Here is a 21612-nt window from a genome sequence, read left to right on the forward strand (position 1 = left end):
AAAACCATGAATGGTGGGCATTTTTTGCATTTTCACATGTACTATGGACATTGATATGCAACCCTCATGTGCGAAACGCAATTCAAAATGCCATGGAGAGGCATGGTGTAACATGCCTTTTGATGAGCCCGCTGATAACCGTACATGATGAGAGAACAGATGTGGCACAACTGTTCAATTAACACTCCCATCCTCTGATACAGAGGAACACTGGAGGGAGCCTAGAGGCATCTGCTCAAGTGCAAGCATGGGACAAGAGAGACAGAAGAGAGAAGAGGGAGATCAGTGGGGAAGGGGACAATAGATCGAAAGAAGACAGACAGACGAGAGAGAGGATAAGGAGACAATAGACGAAGGGGGACAAAATGGAGAAAAAAAGGATAATAGATGAAAGGGGAAGCAAAATCACTCTGTTGCACAGCGCACACACACACACACACACACACACACACACACACACACACACACACACACACACACACACACACACACACACACACACACACACACACACACACACACACACACACACACACACACACACACACACACACACACACGGAAACACTGAGGCCTTGTGTCACGAGAGGCTTGTAGAAAAATAATTCTTCAGGTTCTGAAGGCCAATGCAGACACATTTACTCACTGTGTCATGAAAAACACATTTCTGTCCAAGCCTGTAAAATATTCAAATTTTCCTAGCTTTCTCCCTCTCCAAAAAATTTGCTGTTGCAAGTGGTGGAATTAATATGTGCCACAAACCATTAACTAATTAGATTTTAGTCATCAACACATGTGACTCTATTTTTGTAATCCATTTAGAACACCTTAGCTATTGACTAGTCCACCTGGGTAATAGTATGCATTATGCTGTAAAACCTGATCATAAGGATAACATCCAATGGGCATTACTTAATGGTGCATTGTGTTGATGAGTAGCATCATTTGTTAGCTCTTACTTCCCTCTCAAGTAAAAATGATTCCGAGTAAATTGATGACAATTGAAACTAAGCATGTCTCGTCGATTTCCTATTTCTTATTTCCCAAAAGCTGTTTTGGTTTGTGGTGCTGTGGCTCAAACTACAGACAGCGCCGCAAGTACCAGATAGCATATGCGCCGGCACTGCACCCACTTACAACGATCGCTGGATAGGGAGAGATAGGGAGAGGAGAAGCCAGTTGCGCGCGTTATACACGACTCTCGGGTGGTGAAAGTGTCAGTCGTCAAATACTCGGAGTCCACATATTCAACGGGGAGTTGCTTCATAGACGGTGCCTGGTTTATATTTTAATTTGGTCGTGTTTACCAGGTGTTTTACCTTTTTTGGATAGGAACGTCTCTTAGGTTTCCAAGATGAACCAGACTGCCGGCGTTTCGCACCAATTGAAATACCAGTCTTCTGCGTCTTCGAAGGCTATGGCCAAGGTATGGACTTTATATCTCCAGGACATTGTATAATTGAAATGAGTTTGAAACATTATTGTTGCCCCATTTAAGCTTGGGTTATTACGCTTGGGTTATTACGCTTGGGTCATTACGTAAAATGACAAGAAGTTCCATGTGAGCACCTCTATGCGCATAAGTAACTTTGTGGTGATGGAAAGCTTTGCGCAAAGAGACAAGAACTCTTTGGGCTGCCTTACATTATCATGTTGGATCATGTTTAGATGTGTGGCTATAAACATGACTTCGTTGATTCTCTGTTAGGTGTCTAATTGTTGCTTTTAGGTGGGTTTCTGTTTGAGAAATGTTGCGGTACTACCACATAGATTAGGATATATGAAGACCCCTTTCACCAATAGCAGTGTGTTGAATACTGTTCAACAACACGTTAAAGCCAAATGCACATATTTTATGGCATAAAGAGCATTGTAGCCACAAACAATACTGCAGTACAACTATTTCAAATTCACATCACGTCGAGAGCGAAACATAAGAGAGAGGGCGGGGGTGTGTATACGCTTCCAAAGTCTTCCTTTGTAGAGTGCATATCGATTCCCAGCCACTTTGATGGAAATATAAAAATATGATGACATGTGGCGATCTTTTCGTTAAGCCACCAAAAAGGTTATTGTAGTAAGGTGCCATATAAAGCTTAACAGATTGCCTTAATGAGCATTGATGTATGTGATTACGTCTCGGGCAGCGGTTCCCAAACTCGGTCCTCGGGACCGCAAGGTGTGCACCTTTTAGTCTTTGATTTAACACTACACAGCTGATTCAAATGGTTAAAGGTTAATAATTAGTCTATTATTTGAATCATCTGTGTAGTGCAAGGGCTTAAACTAAAACGTGCACCCCTTGGCGACTTTGTTTGGGAAATCTTGCGTAAGGGAATTTGGGCGACAAGAGTAAGTCAATCAATGTTCATGAAGATGAGCTCTGCGTCTTTTGGCGACTGTTTGAGTCGGTCTCTCTCTCTCTCTCTCTCTCTCTCTCTCATAAGAATGCAAGTTAAGCAGAATAATATAGGTATATTATTTTCCGAATTAATTGTGCATTGTTTTACTCTAGCCTTCCATGGAAATGCCACATTTTGACTGTGCGAATAGATTAATTAATTACATTCTTATTTCACCTCCTGTGCTATGTTGTAGTTTTTAGAGGAATGTACTTCATGGTGCTTGATATTTTATTGATGCCCCCAGAAAATGTGATACTGAAACTCCAAAGTGTCTCCATGCTTGCCTCTATCAGTAGGCTATTGTAACCGTACACCACACAACCGCAGCCTGTCCCCGTTTTTTCTTCTTCATATTCTTGGTTGAAGGGGTGAGAATTTGTGTTTGTGTGCAGTAATATACATATATTTATATTCTGGACTCTGACATGGCTCATTCTGACATTTATTAATTTAATTGTTTTACTTTTTGCATTATGTTTGCATTGTTCTATATTCCTAGATATTATTACTGCACTGTTTGAGCTCAAAACATCAGCATTTCGCTCCACCTGCGATAACATTTGCAAATGTGTGTACCTGAGCAGTACACTTTGATTTGATTTTGATATGGTCTTCCACAGTGACTCAACAGTGTTATTGATTTTGGCACGGGTTCTCAATCCCTTTTCAACCTCAAACTCCTATGGGTCAAATTTTTGATGGAGGAAACTTTATAGATTTTTACTTCAAAATGTATGTATACATATTTGGGAATGACATTCAAAATAGAAATGTGCATGCAGTTGATTTGTCACCGACAGCCCTTCTCTCCACATGCTTTGTTGAATATAGTTTGAAAGCTGAAAACTATTTTCCAGACATGCTGACATGTGACTTGTCTTGGGCTGGCAAATGTAAACATGTTGCATCATGAAGTCTTTGGTGTCTTATACATATAATCACACATCTTGGGTCTTATGTGACCCAATTCAGGAAACAAGGTGTATGTTGCAAGTCACCTCTTCACAGGAGAGCCGTTTGAACGTAAAAAAAACATTTATTTATCAAAAATGTCAAAAAATCAAAACATTTTGTTGACAGAAATGCCTTCTTGAACATGTGAACGTTCAGGTGTCTTAATAACAAACGTGCATGCCATGGGGCGGCAGGGTAGCCTAGTGAACCCCTTAACAGGCCCCTGAACAGGCAGTTAACCCATTGTTCCTAGGCCGCCATTGAAAATAAGAATTTGTTCTTAACTGACTTGCCTAGTTAAGTAAAGGTAAAAAAATAAAAAATAACAATCTGTAAATACAAATAAAATTGTTAAATTACGAGCCTAGTTTGGTTTAGCCACAGAAAAAGTGTGCAACCTTCTCACTGGCCATGATTGGCTGAGATAATGAGTGGGCTGGACATGCCGAGAGATGAGTTTGGATTGGTCTGCGGTGTAGCACCTTTTGTCTATAAAATGGCTGTTTGTGCATAGATAAACCTTTCTACTGCAGTTTTTTTCGAAAGATATAACATTAGCCATGGAGAACTGCAAATATTGTTGCCCTGAATTTATCAGGTGCTATCAACAAAGGTCAGTGGGAAAAAGTTGTGATGGACTACTTTCTGGAGGGCGATCGTGCCATGCTGACTCTCTTTGACATTGGAAATTAATCAAACAATGAGGAAATCCCTGATTTGAGGTTTCATTTTCATTGAATAAAACATTGTAGAGTCTTCTGATGACCGTGATGGGGAAGAAACGGCAAACAATAGTGTTGTCACAGAGATGTTAACCGAGTTTTGAAATCAGTGGAATATCTGGTAGAAGCAGAGTATGATAAGGAGATTAATAGAATTCTGCCGTTTGATTGCAAATGCATAGGGAGTCAAAGAGAACACAGAAGGCTGTTGTATAAAACACGTTTCCGGATTACATCTTCAAACTAAGGGCAACCATGGCATCCGTGACAGAGAGGGAGAAAGATCTGATGATTCTTAGGGCATTGCACACGGCCAGTGTGAACCAGAGTGACTTGACACAACGAGCCAAACAAGCTGTGCAAACTAAAAGGAAACGACACAAGACGTCGATTTAATAAAAGGAGTTGCAGTCTGCTGTGAAGCTTTCAACTATGTATACTGGTAAGGATCTAGATACAGTTTCAGATATTATACGTTTCTAATTTAGTTAGAAAGTTGTTTTCACTGCAAGTTAAAGCTTGCTGTTAGCTAGCCAGCTGAAGTTTGATGGCTGGCTTACTAGCTAACATTGAACCTATTTGGTTAACTTTAGCTAGCTATGACAATCGGTTTGTATTTCTAATTAAAGCTTGCTGTTAGCTATCCAGCTGACGTTAGATGGCTGGCTAGCTAACTAACTAACATTACGTGTATGAACTGTATGTAGTGATGTTGTCTCAGAATGCCATGTCGCATCTATTGTATAATATTGCTAAAATATTTGTATCTGGATTTTGTCTTTCAGCATCAGTAGAATATGCCTGACTCTCCTCCACCAGTCATACAAGAAGAATCGTCTAATTTATTTTATTTTTTATTTTACCTTTACTTAACTAGGCAAGTCAGTTAAGAATACATTTTTATTTTCAATGATGGCCTAGGAACAGTGGGGTGGCTGCCTGTTCAGGGGCAGAACGACAGATTAGTAATGCCTCCTATCAAAAATAAAGCTGGCCCAAGCAAGCATAGGTTACACCTGAAGCATGAGCACTTGCAGCGAATGGTTAACTTAATCCATAACTATGCAGAGGACAATGCAATAGTATTATCAAATATTTTTTTCCTGGAATTTTTCCTTATTGTAGGCTAATACCAGTTTTAGTCTTAATCTTTACTACACTACTCACTGTTTAGCACATGACCTCACATGTGAATCCTTAAAGAGATGGGTGGGGCTGGCTTAAGAGGATGTGAACAATGCTGAATGGGTGTAGACAAAGGAGAGCTCTCCAGTAGGTACCAAAACATTCAAAGGCCCTTTTCTAAAATGGGAGTTTACAAGTTTATCAATTTTCAAAGCAGAATTACTTTCCCATTGTTCCTCAAAAATGTAGTGTCTGATATACCATTTTTTGGCTCTGAGTCGCTAATTTTACCAATGTAAAAAACAAATGTTGCTACGTAAGACTGAATCCATGTGGTGTGTCACATATGCAGTGTCAAATATTTGACTCCAGATTGATATTAGAGAGATTTCAAACTAACCAAGTTGGTTTGACATTGCATGCTTCTTGTGGGTGTCGTGTTAGCCCTTAGCCCTGATTGCAGCGATACAACCTCTGCCATCAACAGTCCAATTACCTTGTTATTGTACAGGCCAAGCCTGCCTACACAAGTGCTCTTGTTAGCATTCTGCCATATACAGGACCACATCAGCCAAACGTGGTCTAGGGCCATTCATATTATTCTGTACGTACCCATTTAGTATATGTTACGTTAGATAACATTATGAATGGAATAGCAGTGAATAGCAGGACATATAGTATCGTACGTTTTACCTGGTCATACAATACATTATACGTCTTTCTCTGAGACCAGGTTGCTTGTTGCATAGTATCTACAAAATAAAATTATGGGGAGAAGTTACTTTGGTGGTTAGGAGAACTAACGCCAAAAGTTAGGATAATTTACATGAAAGGTTAGATGACAAGGGTTAGGTGAATTAACTTAAGTTTAGAATAAGGGTCAGAGGGCCTCCCGGGTGGCGCAGTGGTCTAGGGCACTGCATTGCAGCAGAGACCCTGGGTTTGAGCCCAGGCTCTGTCGCAGCGACGCACAATTGGCCTAGCGTCGTCCGGGTTAGGGAGGGTTTGGCCGGTAGGGATATCCTTGTCTCATCATGCACCAGCGACTCCTGTGGCGGGCCGGGCGCAGTGCGCACTAACCAAGGTAGCCAGGTGCACTGTGTTTCCTCCGACACATTGGTGTGGCTGGCTTTCGGGTTGGAAGCACGCTGTGTTAAAAAGCAGTGCGGCTTGGTTGGGTTGTGTTTCAGAGGATGCATGGCATTCCATCTTCGTCTCGTCTCTCTCGAGCCCGTACGGGAGTTGTAGTGATGAAACAAGATAGTAATTACTAACAATTGGATACCATGAAATTGGGGAGAAAAGGGTTAGCTAAAATCATTCATTTTAAAATGAAAAAATAAATAAATAAGTGTTAGCTAAAATGCTACAGTTGTCCCCGATGCAACTTGAACAAGCAACACACAGACGGTCGCTGATTACACCCAACCTAATGGTTAGAGGATACCCGGAATCAGGAGAGAATATGCAGTAAATCCAGAATCCTCCAACCAGGATTTGAGGAAAACATGGGAATTTCTAAACCCTGTTGCGCCTCAGTCACTAAGACTAGGCAGTACTGGGACAGCAGCATGGTGCTGAAATAAGACAGAACACTAGGCTGGCTGATTTATGTAACCTATCCTTTGTTCTTGAGAGGAAAGCTCAGAAGCATACTTGAAACCTGGATGGCAGTGAGACACTCCAAGACAAAAGGATCTCCACGGGATCTTTAATGTTGATGTATTGAAATATTACAATTATTTACAGAGTGAAAGACTCAACCCCTATCACGTATTGTAGGCTACTTTCCTTCAGAAAATACTGTTATGTTCAGAACGCTAGAGTACAAATTGTGCTCGGTTCAAATTGAGGGCACAGCAGTATTTCAAACTCCAGACAACATAACTGCGTGTAACACTATTAACTATTCCTTCATCTCATGCGAACCTGTCCTGGATCCTGTATTAGATCCTTAAACAAGAGGAACCAATGTACCATACTTTTCAACACAGTTGGATAAATCTTTAGGCCACCTCCGTGTCAAACAAAAGCTTATCTCTGTCTCAGTGCGTGACCTCCCCCTGTCAGTGTTTTGGATCTTAACCAGACTCGTTGATACTCTTAATTGCTCACATTCTATTTCTATTTATATACACAATCCAATGAAGAAGAGGCAGCAGATTTGTTGTGGGCTTTAACTCTCTGAGGCTCCTGTAGGCATCTGCATTTCCCGTAATCTGGTGATTAAAAGTGATCCAAGCACAGATAGGGAGATGAAACTAAACCGGCCCCATCAGAAAGCAGGAAGCAAAGCAGTGGCCTAGCTCAGCTTTGCGGGGCCCCCGCCTGGTCAGAAAAATGTAATAGCTAATCTCATGCTATTTTACACATTTTGTTGTGAGGCTGAGAAAAAATGTTGCTGTTTTAGAGCTCAGGGATTCTTGAAAGAGGGGACAATGTCAACCTTTTTGGGGCATTTCCAGGCATAGAGCCATAATGGAAATTAATAATATTGAAAGTATTTTGAAAATTCCCCTAAAACAAATATTTTCCCTTATAAAATTCCCCTAAAAGTACATTTTAAGCTCAAATAATGTAATATATATATTTTTTTTACTATAATTTTTAAAAAATCCTACAATTTTGCCATGAGGCTGAGAGAACATGTTGCAGTTTTAAAGCTAATTTCCTGTAATTTTTGTGGGGGGCCTATGTCAGTAAAGCCAAGGCTATAGTGGCTGTAGTCGTCTGGGATAACCAGCCGCCTTACCGATAAGGTGATAAAAGCGCAATATTATTGTACAATAGCAGGGCTGGCTGTCATATAGGCATAGGTGGGGTGCTATGATGGATTTTACATCCCCTTCCCACTAAAGTGTGTCTTAGCTGTCTTATAAAAGTGTTGTTATTGAGAACTGCTCACATGCTTACCATTGTCTTTTTATATTGACACGTGTGAGTGAGTGTGATTGTATCAGACCTTCTGGACCACTCACCCTGTTGCATTGCACTTTATGCAGAACTGAAGATTGTTTTGGGCTGATTTTGCTTTAAGAATCAGATAAATAAGTCCACTCACACATAGTTGGAGAAATTTGGGTGAGTATTGCTATCCCCCTCCCCCAGGGCCCAATACTGCAATCACAGCCACTTACAAACTGAGAAACTGAGAGAAAGCAATCACAATTGTCATGTACAAAATTCACTTGCAAAGTTCAATAACTCAAACCTCAGATATTCACTGTTTGAGAGAAAGCAATTTTGAGTTAGAGAGCTTTTGGGGAAAGTAATTGCATATCAGAGAAACCAATATTTATATATTACTAATTGAGTTTACACAGTGGGGTAAAACTAATCTCAGAAGTTCATTAATTAGTAATCATGATCATTAAATCATTATAAACGACGGCACTTATTTATTCACAATTAAAAAGAGCACAGTGAGAGTGAAACACATGACAGGCACGCATTTCTGTAGTGAATTTGCTGTGAACTTAATTTTACCGTGTGGAAATATAGCATATCATAACATAACACCATTAGATATGACAAAACAAAGTGATAGGCCTAACTGTTTCATATTTCGCAGTATGGGGATGATGCAGACGTGTGATGATATGAAGTTGTAGTGAAGGCTGGATGATGAAGGGTCACAGTGAGTGGAAGTAGGGGTTAATGGACCCTATAATGGAGGAGTGATGGAGGCCAGTAACTGAATAATGGGCTGATAGGATTGTGGAGGACAGACTGAGGGTTGTGATGGAGAAAATAGAGACGGTGAGACTGGAGTGAAGAGGGAGGAATGTGGGTTTTCATGGTGGAAGGATGTGAAGATGGAAGAAGGATAATAAGTGAAGTTGAATCGACTGTGGTGACCCAGCGCTCAACTGGTTGCACTGACGATATACGGTCTTTTATGACATCATGGTCAGGTTGTACACTGGTTGTATAAGGACCTTTTGTGAATGTATTTTTTGCAACCAGAAAATATGTTTTAACCTGATTGTCTTAACCAAAATATCAAATCCAATTTGTATTGGTCACATACACATGGTTAGCAGATGTTAATGCGAGTGTAGCGAAATACTTGTGCTTCTAGTACTGACAGTGCAGTAATATCTAACAAGTAATCTAACAACTACCTAATACACACAAATTTAAAGGGCTGAATGAGAATATGTACATATAAGTATATGGATGAGCGATGGCCGAGCAGCAAAGGCAAGGTGCAATAGATAGTATAAAATACAGTATATACGTACATGTGATATGAGTAATTAAGATGTGTAAACATTATTAAAGTGGCATTGTTTAAAGTGACTAGTGATCCATTTATTAAAGTGGCCAGTGATTTGGTCTCAATATAGGCAGCAGCCTCTCTGAGTTAGAGATTGCTGTTTAGAAGCTGTGATACAGCCTGACAGGATGCTCTCGATTGTGCATCTGTAAGAGTTTCAGGGTTTTGGGTGACAAGCCACATTTCTTCAGCCTCCTGAGATTGAAGAGGCGCTGTTGCACCTTTTTCACCACATTGTCTGTGTGGGTGGACCATTTCAGTTTGTCTGTGATGTGTACGCCGGGGATCTTAAAACTTTCCACCTTCTCCACTGCTGTCCCTTCGATGTGGATAGGGGGGGTGCTCCCTCTGCTGTTTCCTGAAGTCTACGATCATCTCCTTTGTTTTGTTGACGTTGAGTGAGAGGTTGTTTTCCTGACACCACACTCTGAGGGCCCTCACCTCCTCCCTGTAGGCTGTCTCGTCGTTGTTGGTAATCAAGCCCACTCTACTGTTGTGTCATCTGAAAACTTGATGATTTGGTAGAATTCTGTGACATTAGGATATTTCAAAAGCTACAATCCTTGAAACATGGATGAACATCCTGTTATGACACTTTCCCAACACAAGAACTGAGTCTGTTAAGAGTGCTTTGAGATTTGCTGCCCCAACATCTTGAAACACTTTTCAGAAAGTCTTAAAACTATATTTTATTCCGATTGATCATTTGAAATAATTAATTGGAGGGCAGCTGACCACAGATAGCATAATCTATGTTCAGCACTTTGCACTGTTTTAACTCCCATTCATTGATATGTTCTAATGTGTATATTGTGTAAATTTGTAGACCTCCACAAGTCTGGCTCATCCTTCAGAGCAATTTCCAAACGCCTGAAGGTACCACGTTCATCTGTACAAACAACAGTACGCAAGTATAAACACCATGGGACCACGCAGCCATCATACCGCTCAGGAAGGAGACAAGTTCTGTCTCCTAGAGATGAACGTACTTTGGTGCAAAAAGTGAAATCAATCCCAGAACAACAGCAAATGACCTTGTGAAGATGCTGCAGAAAACAGGTACACAAGTATCTCAATGAACAGTAAAACAAGTCCTATATCGACATAACCTGAAAGGCCTTTCAGCAAGGAAGAAGCCACTGCTCCAAAACCGCCATAAAAAAAGCCAGTCTACGGTGTGCAACTGCACATGGTGGCAAAGATCGTACTTTTTGGAGAAATGTCCTCTGGTCTGATGAAATAAAAATGGGACTGTTTGGCCATAATGACCATTGTTATGTTTGGAGGAAAAAGGGGGAGGCTTGCAAGCCGAAGATCACCATCCCAACTGTGAAGCACTAGGGTGGCAGCATAATGTTTTGGGGGGGCTTTGCTGTAGGAGGGGCTGATAGATGGCATCAAATAGATGGCATCATGAGAGAGGGAAATTATGTGGATATATTGAAGCAACTTCTCAAGACATCAGTTAAAGCTTGGTCGCAAATGGGTTTTCCAAATGGACAATGACCCCAAGCATACTTCCAAAGTTGTGGCAAAATGGCTTAAGGACAACAAAGTCAAGGTATTGGAGAGGCCATCACAAAGCCCTGACCTCAATCCTATAGTAAATTTGTGGTCAGAACTGAAAAAGCGTGTGCGAGCAAGGAGGCCTACACACCTGACTCAGTTACACCAGCTCTGTCAGGACGAATGGGCCAAAATTCACCCAACTTATTGTGGGAAGCTTGTGGAAGGCTACCCAAAACGGTTGACCCAAGTTAAAGAATTTAAAGACAATACTACCAAATACTAATTGAGTGTCACGCCCTGGTCGAAGTATTTTGTGTTTTTCTTCATGTATTTGGTCAGGCCAGGGTGTGACGTGGGTTTTTGTATGTGGTGTGTAGCTTAGTGGGATTGTAGCTTAGTGGGGTGTTCTAGGAAAGTCTATGGCTGTCTGAAGTGGTTCTCAATCAGAGGCAGGTGTTTATCGTTGTCTCTGATTGGGAACCATATTTACGCAGCCATATTCTTTGGTTGTATTGTGGGTGATTGTCCTGTGTGTCTTGATGTCCTTGTTCGATGTTAGTTGACACAAGTATAGGCTGTTTTCGGTTTTCATTTCGTTTATTTGTTTTGTAGTGTTCGTGTTTAGTTGTGTTTCTGTTTATTGAAAACAAACATGGATCTGTTTATTGAAAACAAACATGGATCGCAATCGACACGCTGCAGTTTGGTCCGACTCTCCTTCACCATATGAAAACCGTGACATTGAGTGTATGTAAACGTCTGACCCACTGGAAATGTGATGAAAGAAATAAAAGCTGAAATAAATAATTCTCTCTACTATTATTCTGACATTTCACATTCTTAAAATGAAATTATGATCCTAAATGACCTAAGACAGGGAATTTTTACTAGGATTTAATGTCAGGAATTGTTAAACTGAGTTTAAATCTATTTGGCTCAGGTGTATGTAAACTTCTGACTTCAAGAATACATTCTTGCCTATGGGCAATTCCATCATAATGTAATTACGCTGAGACGCTATTATTTATTTTTTAAAGTTTATTCTTTTACCAAACATTCTATTGGCCCAGTTGTTCCAATAAATGTGTTTTTGTAAAATGTTCTGGGCAAATTGTTAAATAGGTCTTGTGCATAGTTGGTTTGTGGTTTGGCTTGTTTTGAAATCAATAGTTTTATTTGGTATACATTTTAAAGTAGGAAAATCTGAGTGAGTGTAATTCCTTTATCATGGAATTGCCCCTATATAACACCTGATTTTTCTCTAACCCACAATAATCACCCAATGCACCTTGGATTTTGAATTTCAGGGACATTTTCAAAACCTCTCAATATACCGTCAACCTTAATCCCGGCAGTCTGCTCCCCCAGTCCCAAACAACAGCAGTGGTGGGTTAATGGAGCTTTGAGGCGCATCTAGTGCATTCTCTCCCCAATCCCCTAAGATCTGTCAAATACATTTTCCCGAAAAAGCTACCGGTAACTGGCGCTTTGCAGGGTTCTCGTCAGCCATCCTCATTGTGTGATAGATTGCTTGAATGTGCCTCAAAAGAATATCTGCATCACCTTGCCAGTCTGTGACTCTGTAAATTATAGCCGGCATGCCAACTGATCTGAATATATTCTCTGCCTGCAATGCATCTAATTTTTTCTCATACTCTCTATTCACTGAGGAATGGGTGATTAATATGTCACTAATTTGTTGTTTTGTTGAGAAATATCTGTCATTCATTTGCATGTCAGTGCTTTTTCCCAAGAGGTGGCTTATTTGTCCCCATATCAAGGATTACGCCTTTACCAATACTCCTTATGAAAAAGCAACACGTCAGAATGTAACATACCATTACCAACTACTGTATAGACCAGAAATGAATCATTATTTGGTTCTCACAGAAGATACTAATGACTTGAACCCTGAGGCTTCATATTCCTGAAGTACATTATAGCCACGGAACAGAACTGACCATCCCTTTGGTTCAACTAGCTTTTAGAGCCTGCGGCAAAATGGACTAATGTGAATATATCATGAGTTTGTAATAGGGGACATTGGGGCTGCACTGAGGCTTGAGGTGTGATTAAAAGTTATTTAAGCTTTTGACAGTTGTGCTGAGTTCTGTAGACCATTAGTTCTTAATACGACTCAAGTATAAAAGAGGGCAGGAAAGATTAATTGAACAAATACATTTTATGACTTTACTTTGTAAAGCCTCCTCTTTAAAATATTTACCACAATAAGTTGTAATACATCTGGTACATTTTTAAAAAATCTGTTTGGATCTTTACCAAACCATCTTTGAAGATCTTTTTATACTCCATTTATACAACATTTTTCGATCCATTTGAAGTGGACATACTTTACAGATATCACTCTGATAGTTTGATATGCTATCTTGCTGATCTCACTTGCTATGGTGTCTTTGGAGACTGTCAACCATGATATGATGACATACAGTGGCAAGAAATTGCAAATGAACCCTTTGGAATTACCTGGATTTCATGCATAAATTGGTCATACAATTTGATCTGAACTTCACATAAGTCACAACAATAGACAAACACAGTCTGCTTAATCTAAAAACATACAAACAATTATACGTCTTTATTGAACATGCTGTGTAAACATTCAAAGTGTAGGGTGGGAAAAGTATGTGAACCCTTGGATTTTATAACTGGTTGACCCTCCTTTGGCAACAATAATCTCAACCAAACGTTTTCTGTAGTTGCGGATCAGACCTGCACAACGGTCAGGAGGAATTTTGGACCAATCCTCTTTACAAAACTGTTTCAGTTCAGCAATATTCTTGGGATGTCCGGTGTATACCACTCGGGGTCATGACACAGCATCTCAATCTGGTTGAGGTCCGGACTCTGACTGGGCCACTCCAGAATGTGTATTTACTTCTGTTGAAGCCATTATGTTGTTGATTTACTTCTGTGTTTTGGGTCATTGTCCTGAGGCATCACCCAACTTCTGTTGAGATCAAATTGGCGGACAGATAGCATTCTGTGCTGTGCTCTTGCAGTCATCTTTGCAGGATGGCCACTCCTAGGGAGAGTAGCAAAAGTGCTGAACTTTCTCCATTGGTAGACAATTTCTCTTACCGTGGACTGATGAACATCAATGCTTTTAGAGGTACCTGTGTAACCCTTTCCTTGATGTGCAAGTAGAGATACTGGGGTGTAAAATAGCAAAAGATAAATAACAATATGGAGATGAGGTAGTTGGGTGTGCTATTTACAGAATGGCTGTGTACAGGTACAGTGATTGGTAAGCTGCTCTGACAGCTGGTGCTTAAAGTTAGAGAGGGAGATAAGACTCCAGCTTCAGTGATTTTTGCAATTCGTTCCAGTCGTTGGCAGCAGAGAACTGGAAGGAAATGTGGCCAAAGGAATTGTTTGCTTTGGGGATGACCAGTGAAATATACCTTCTGGAGTGAGTACTACTGGTGAGTTTTGCTATGGTGAGCAGTGAGCTGAGGTAAGGCAGGGCTTTACCAAGCATAGACTTGTTGTATTGGAAATGCTTAATGTGAGTCTGTAAAGAGAGTTTACAGTCTAACCAGACACCTAGGTATTTGTAGTTGTCCACATAATCAAAGTCAGAACCGTCCAGAGTAGTGATGCTAGTCAGGCGGGAGGGTGCGGGCTGCAATCGGTTGAAGAGCATGCACTTAGTTTTATTTGCATTTAAAAGCAATTGGAGGCCATGGAAGGAGTGTTGTATGGCATTGAAGCCCATTTGAAGGTTTGTTAGCACAGTGTCCAAAGAAGGGCCAGATGTATACAGAATGGTGTCGTCTGCGTAGAGGTGGATCAGGGAATCACCAGCAGCAAGAGCGACATCATTGATATACAGTATACAGAGAAATGAGTCAGCCCGAGAATTGAACCCTGTGGCACCCCCATAGAGGCTGCCAGGGATCCGGACAACATGCCCTCCGATTTGACAGACTGAACTCTGAGAAGTAGTTGGTGAACCAGGCGAAGCAGTCATTTGAGAAGCCAAGGCTATTGAGTCTGAATGCGTTGAAAGCCTTGGCCAGGTCGATGAAGACTGCTGTACAGTACTGTCTTTTATCGATGGCGGTTATGATATCATTTAGGACGTTGAGCATGGCTGAGGTGCACCCATGACCAGCTCGGGAAACCAGATTTTATAGTGGAGAAGGTACGGTGGGATTTGAAATTGTCGGTGATCTGTTTGTTAACTTGGCTTTTGAAGATTTTAGAATGGCAGGGCAGGATGGATATACAGTAGGTCTATAACTCTTTGGGTCTAGAGTGTCTCCCCCTTTCGTGGAGGGGGATGACCGCGGCAGCTTTCCAATTTTTGGGATCAGACGATACGAAAGAGGTTGAATAGGATAGTAATAGGGGTTGCAACATTTTAGCCAGATCATTTTAGAAAGAGAGGGTCCAGATTGTCTAGCCCAGCTGATTTGTAGAGATCCAGATTTCGCAGCTCTTTCAGAACTGGGGGTGCTGAGATGTTAGCCAAGGTAGGGGTGGCCAAGTAGAATATTTAAGAGGGTGCCCATGGTTACGGATTTAGGGTTGTACCTGGTAGGTTCCTTGATCATTTGAGATTTAGGCCATCTAGCTTAGATTGTAGGACGGCCGGGGGTGTTAAACATGTCCCAGTTAAGGTCACCTAACAGTACCAACTCTGAAGATAGGTGGGGGGCAATCAATTCACATATGGTGTCCAGGGCACAGCTGGGGGCTGAGGAGTCTATAGCAAGCGGCAATGGTGAGATACTTGTTTCTGGAAAGGTAGATTTTTAGGATGACAGAACTCTGCAGGCTATCTCTGCAGTAAATTTCAACTCCGCCCCCTTTGAAGGTTCTATCTGGTTGGAAAATGTTATATTTAGGGATGGAATTTTCAATCTTTTTTGTGGCCTTCCTAAGCCAGGATTCAGACACGGCTAGGACTTCCGGGTTGGCGGGGTGTGCTAAAGCAGTAAATAAAACAAACTTAGGGAGGAGGCTTCTAATGTTAACATGCATGAAACCAAGGCTTTACAGTTACAGAAGTCAACAAATGAGAGCGTCTGGGGAATGGGAGTGGAGCTAGGGGCTGCAGGGCCTGGGTAGCCTCTACATCACCAGAGGAACAGTGCAGGAGTAGGATATGGGTAAAGGCTATAAGAACTGGTTGTCTATTGCGTTTGGAACAGAGAGTAAAAGGAGCAGATTTCTGGGCGTGGAAGAATAGATTCAAGGCATAATGTACAGACAAGGGTATGGTAGGATGTGAATACAGTGGAGGTAAACCTAGGCATTGAGTGACGATGAGCGAGGTTTTGTCTCTCGAGGCACCATTTAAGCCAGGTGAGGTCACCACATGTATGGGGTGTGGAACAAAAGGACTAGATAAGGCATATTGAGCAGGGCTGGAGGCTCTACAGTGAAATAAGACAATAATCACCAAAACAGCAATAGACAAGGCATATTGACATTAGGGAAAGGCATGAGTAGCCAAGTGATCATCACGTCCAGTGAGTAGCTAGGCGAGCTGGAGACACGGGGATTCAGACAGCTAGCAGGCTAGTAGATGGGCCTTCGGGGGACGTCGCAACGGAAAAGCCTGTTGAAACCCCCTTGGACGGTTATGTCAGCAGACCAGTCGTGATGGATTGGCAGGGCTCCGTGTCGTCAGTAAAAGGATCCAGGCCAATTGGCAAAATAGGTATTGTTGCCCAAGAATTGGCTGATGGACCTCTTCAACTAGCCGGGAGATGGGCCTAGCTCGAGGCTAGCTCCAGGCTAACTGGTGCTTGCTGCGGGACAGAGACGTTAGCCAGGAATAGCCACTCGGATAGCAGCTAGCTAGCTGTGATGATCCGGTGTAAAGGTTCAGAGCTTGCGGTAGGAATCCAGAGATGAGTTAGAGAAAAAGCAGTCCGATATGCTCTGGGTTGATATCGCGCTGTGCAGACTGGCAGGAATTGACCGGGCTAAGGCTGGCTGATGTCAGAGTTAACAGTGATGACCGCTAGCAGTAGCTTCCAGTTCTAAAGTGTAAAAAATAGCAGATCCGTACCACATTGGGTGAGGCAGGTTGCAGGGGAGTATGTTCAGTCTGTAGATGGAAATTGAGATAAAAAAAATATTTTAAAATATACAGTGCCTTGCGAAAGTATTCGGCCCCCTTGAACTTTGCGACCTTTTGCCACATTTCAGGCTTCAAACATAAAGATATAAAACTGTATTTTTTTGTGAAGAATCAACAACAAGTGGGACACAATCATGAAGTGGAACGACATTTATTGGATATTTAACTTTTTTAACAATAATAGTTAACTTTTTTTTGGACAATAACAGGTCAAACACAGTATGTAACCATGTATAAGAGCTTCACCTATAGAGCCTATTGAAACAAAATAATTTCCCTGAACCTTGAACAACATACACTATTCAACAAAAGAGAACAGAAAATGTTGTTTTGGTCAATGGGAGTAGCCTGTTGTTAGTTATGCTGTCATATAACACAGAAAGACTACCTCTGAATGTGTTGAAGGATGATTCCCCTCCTTCTTTAAGACAATGAGTCACCCCAGGTGGTCTTGTCTTCTCTTTCTGAGTTACAAGGTGAATGTGGAGGAGGCCTTATACAGTGATGTGTTGTGTGGGATTTGCCCATAACACTTTGTATTCAGGACTACATTTTCATTTTTTGCCAAATTCTTTGCAGTATTACTTTAGTGCATCCATACAGGATGCATGTTTTGGAATATTTGTGTTCTGTACAGGCTTCCTTTTTTTCACTCTGTAATTTATGTTATTATTGTGGAGTAACTAAAATTATGTTGATCCATCCTCAATTTTCTCCTATCACAGCCATTAAACTCTAACTGTTTTAAAATCACCATTGGTCAAATCTTGATCTTTGTAGTGACTGTGAGTATTGACACATCATCCAAATAGTAATTAATAACTTCCTTATGCTCAAAGGGGTAGTCAGTGCCTGCTTTACAGTTGTTTAATCCAACCAATGGGTGCCCTTCGTTTCGAGGCATTTGAAAACCTCCCTGGTTTTTGTGGTTGGATCTGTGCCTGAAATGCTCTACTCGACTGAGGGACCTACCAGGTAATTGTATTGTATGTCTGGGGTAGTCATTCAAAAATGTTAACCACTATTATTGCAACAACTTATTTCGGCTCGCCATAATAAAGGTGTTGAATATTATTGACTCAAGATATTTCAGCTTTTCATTTCTAATTAATTTGTAAACAGTTCTAAAAACAAAATTCCATGCTGACATGATGTGTTAAATTCAGGCTATAACACAACATAATGTGGAAAAAGTCCAAGGTGTATGAATACTTTCTGAAGGCACTCCGTTTTCATGGTGCAGCCATCTGCTGCTATAAGGTTAGACCTTAAACAGAATATGAAATGAGCGGTGGAGTGAGAGGCAGATGCTCCATTGCCATTGACTGCTGAGAACTGCACCTGTTTTTTCTCTGCCCTCAAACAAAGCTGGTTGGCAGGGGTCCTACGATCCTATTGGAGAAGGGTGATGAGAGTGTCTTCCTCCTTTCTTTTTCCTCTAATCTACCATTGTTCTTCTGGTGTTACTAAGGTATTGATTGGGGTTTCACCTTTGGTAGAAGGTTGTAAGAACTCAATAGTATTTGAAGTAAAAACCGGTGGAACTGTACTTGTCTCCTATCCCTACCATGTAGGTATCGCCACCAATATTTGTATTATCCGATCCAGAATGAAATATTATGGACATTGGTAGTATTAAGAATGAATATGAGAAAAATACTTGTTTGCAGAAACAAAATATGTTTTTCTTCTCTCCTTCAGTCAGCTTGGGGCAGTGGAAAAAAGCTCTGGAGAGAGAAAGACCGGGAGAGAGGGGGAGTCATCTCCAAAACTACTATGGAAACAATTGATATGTGTTTGTGTGTATGCCCTCGCATGTGAATTTACAGATCAATATGCCGTAGGGGGAAGAACATGCAAAACTTACAGGATTTGAGCGAAAAGGAAACCGGTGTCAGATGAGCCGGTGTTTGGAGGATATATTGGCATGAGACAAAGTCGAGGGCCGGCAAACCATGCCAATATATCCTCCAAACACCGGCTTCTTGGGCACTTTCACTTTTATACAACGGGTTAATCCAATCAAATCACATTTTATTAGTCACACGTGCCGAATACAACAGGTGCAGACCTTACAGTGAAATGCTTACTTACGAGCCCCAAACCAACAATGCAGTTTAAAAAATATGGATAAGAATAAGAAATAAAAGTAACAAGTAATTAAAGCACAGCAGTAAAATAACAATATCAAGACAAAATACAGGGGGGTACCGGTACAGAGTCAAATCCCTGCTGCAGTGTGTGCAAACCTGGTAAAGAACTACAGGAAACGTATGATCTCTGTAATTGCAAACAAAGGTTTCTGTACCAAATATTAAGTTCTGCTTTTCTGATGTATCAAATACTTTTGTCATGCAATAAAATGCAAATTAATTACTTAAAAATCATTCAATGTGATTTTCTGGATTTTTGCTTTCGATTCCGTCTCTCACAGTTGAAGTGTACCTATGATAACAATTACAGACCTCTACATGCTTTGTAAGTAGGAAAACCTGCAAAATCGGCAGTGTATCAAATACTTGTTCTCCCCACTGTATGTACAGTCACTATGGGGATGACATCATCAATGTACTTATTGCTGAAGTCTGTGACTGATGTGGTGTACTCAATGCCATCGAGTCCCGGAACATATTCCAGTCTGTGCTAGCAAAACTGTCCGGTAGTTTTGCATCTGCTTCATCTGACCACTTTTTTATAGACCGAGTCACTGGTGCTTCCTGCTTTAATTGTTGCTTGTAAGCAGGAATCAGGAGGATAGAATTATGGTTAGATTTACCAAATGGAGGGCGAGGGAGAGTTTCCACGCGTCTCTGTGTGTGGAGTAAAGGTGGTCTAGAGTTTTTTTTCCCTCTGGTCGCAAATTTAACATGCTGATAAAAATGAGGTAAATCTGATTTTAAGTTTCACTGCATTAAATTCCATGACCAGTAGGATCGCAGCCTCTGGATGAGCATTTTCCTGTTTGCTTATGGCGGTATACAGCTCATTGAGTGGTGTCTTAGTGCTAGCATCGGTCTGTGATGGTATGTCCTTCTGTGGCTCAGTTGGTAGAGCATGGCGCTTGTAACGCCAGGGTAGTGGGTTCGATTCCCGGGACCACCCATACGTAGAATGTATGCACACATGACTGTAAGTCGCTTTGGATAAAAGCGTCAGCTAAATGGCATATATTATTATTATTATTATTTATATTATGTAGGCAGAGATGAAAACTCTAGGTAGATAGTGTGGTCTACAGCTTATCATGAGATACTCTACATCAGGTGAACAAAACCTCAAGACTTCCTTAGATATCGTGCACCAGCTGTTGTTTACAAATATGCATAGGCCCCTGCCACGTGTCTTCCAGAGGCTGCTGTTCTATCCTGCTGATAGTGTATAACTCGCCAGCTGTGTGTCATTAATGTCTTCATTCAGCCACGACTCTGTGAAACATAAGTTATTAAATGTTTTTATGCCCAGTTGGTAGAATATGTGCTTTCAGTTCATCCCATTTATTTTCCAGCGATTTGAAAGTTAGCTAGCAGTATGGAGGGCAAAGGCAGATTAGCCCTGATCTCTTTCTGCAAAATCTCAGTTTCCTTCTCCAGCAAATGATGGAGACGAGGGCCTCTTCTGGTGTTTGGAGTATATCCTTCCTGTCCTACTCATGAAAGAAAAACTCTTTGTCCAACTCGAGGTGAGAAATCACTGTTCTATAATAATAATAATAATAATAATAATAATATAATATATGCCATTTAGCTGACGCTTTTATCCAAAGCGACTTACAGTCATGTGTGCATACATTCTACGTATGGGTGGTCCCGGGAATCGAACCCACTACCCTGGCGTTACAAGCGCCATGCTCTACCAACTGAGCCACAGAAGGACCAGTTGATGTCTGATGTCCAGAAGCTCTTTTCGGTTATAAGAAACGTGGCAACAACATTATGTACAAATCAATTTCCGAAAACACTAAAAACAAACAAAATAGCATAGTTGGTTAAGGGCCAATAAAACAGCAGCCATCCCCTCCGGCGCCATATTCACATCAGCTCTGTGCACGGCCCTTCATAATGTCATTAAAACCCACATGGACTATGATAGAATCAATGTCCATGTCCTGGCGTAGTACATTCAGGAGCAGCTTAGTAATGTAATTTACTAAAACTCTGGAATAAGGCCTTGTTTTTGCACCAGGAACAGTCACAATTCTTACCATGGAGCTGCCCAAAATCACGGCTGGCGAGAAGGACGAGGAAAACCGCCCAATCCCACGCTTCACAGGATGGTGCTGGCTGACAGATGGAGAAGCCCTGCTCGATTCAGAGCAGGGACGGAAGGAATGCCGATGGTCGACTTCGGATTCGTAGGGGAATGAGTAGGAATAAGCACAGCGACCGCAGACAAAGGTGCCCCCAGTGACGAAGGTGCAGGAAGATCAGGCTCCAGGGCGGCAAAACTATTTGTTGTTTGTATCTGCTCCGGGCCTCTCGATGGGAGTCTAGGCTACTTTGCGGC

General features: G+C 41.3%; 1 protein-coding gene across 1 annotated transcript in view; it reads left to right on the forward strand.

The window, feature by feature from the left end:
• Positions 1 to 1141: 1141 nt before the first annotated feature.
• LOC118385916 (inactive dipeptidyl peptidase 10-like) overlaps positions 1142 to 21612 on the forward strand; it is a 263791-nt gene continuing 243320 nt past the window's right edge. The window contains exon 1 of the mRNA XM_035773157.2: positions 1142 to 1426. Coding sequence (XP_035629050.1) covers positions 1355 to 1426 — 72 coding nt within the window. The 5' untranslated portion in view covers positions 1142 to 1354. The remainder of the gene's footprint in view (positions 1427 to 21612) is intronic.

The sequence above is a fragment of the Oncorhynchus keta genome, chromosome 7, assembly GCF_023373465.1.
Source record: "Oncorhynchus keta strain PuntledgeMale-10-30-2019 chromosome 7, Oket_V2, whole genome shotgun sequence".
In the NCBI taxonomy this organism is placed as follows: Eukaryota; Metazoa; Chordata; class Actinopteri; order Salmoniformes; family Salmonidae; genus Oncorhynchus; species Oncorhynchus keta.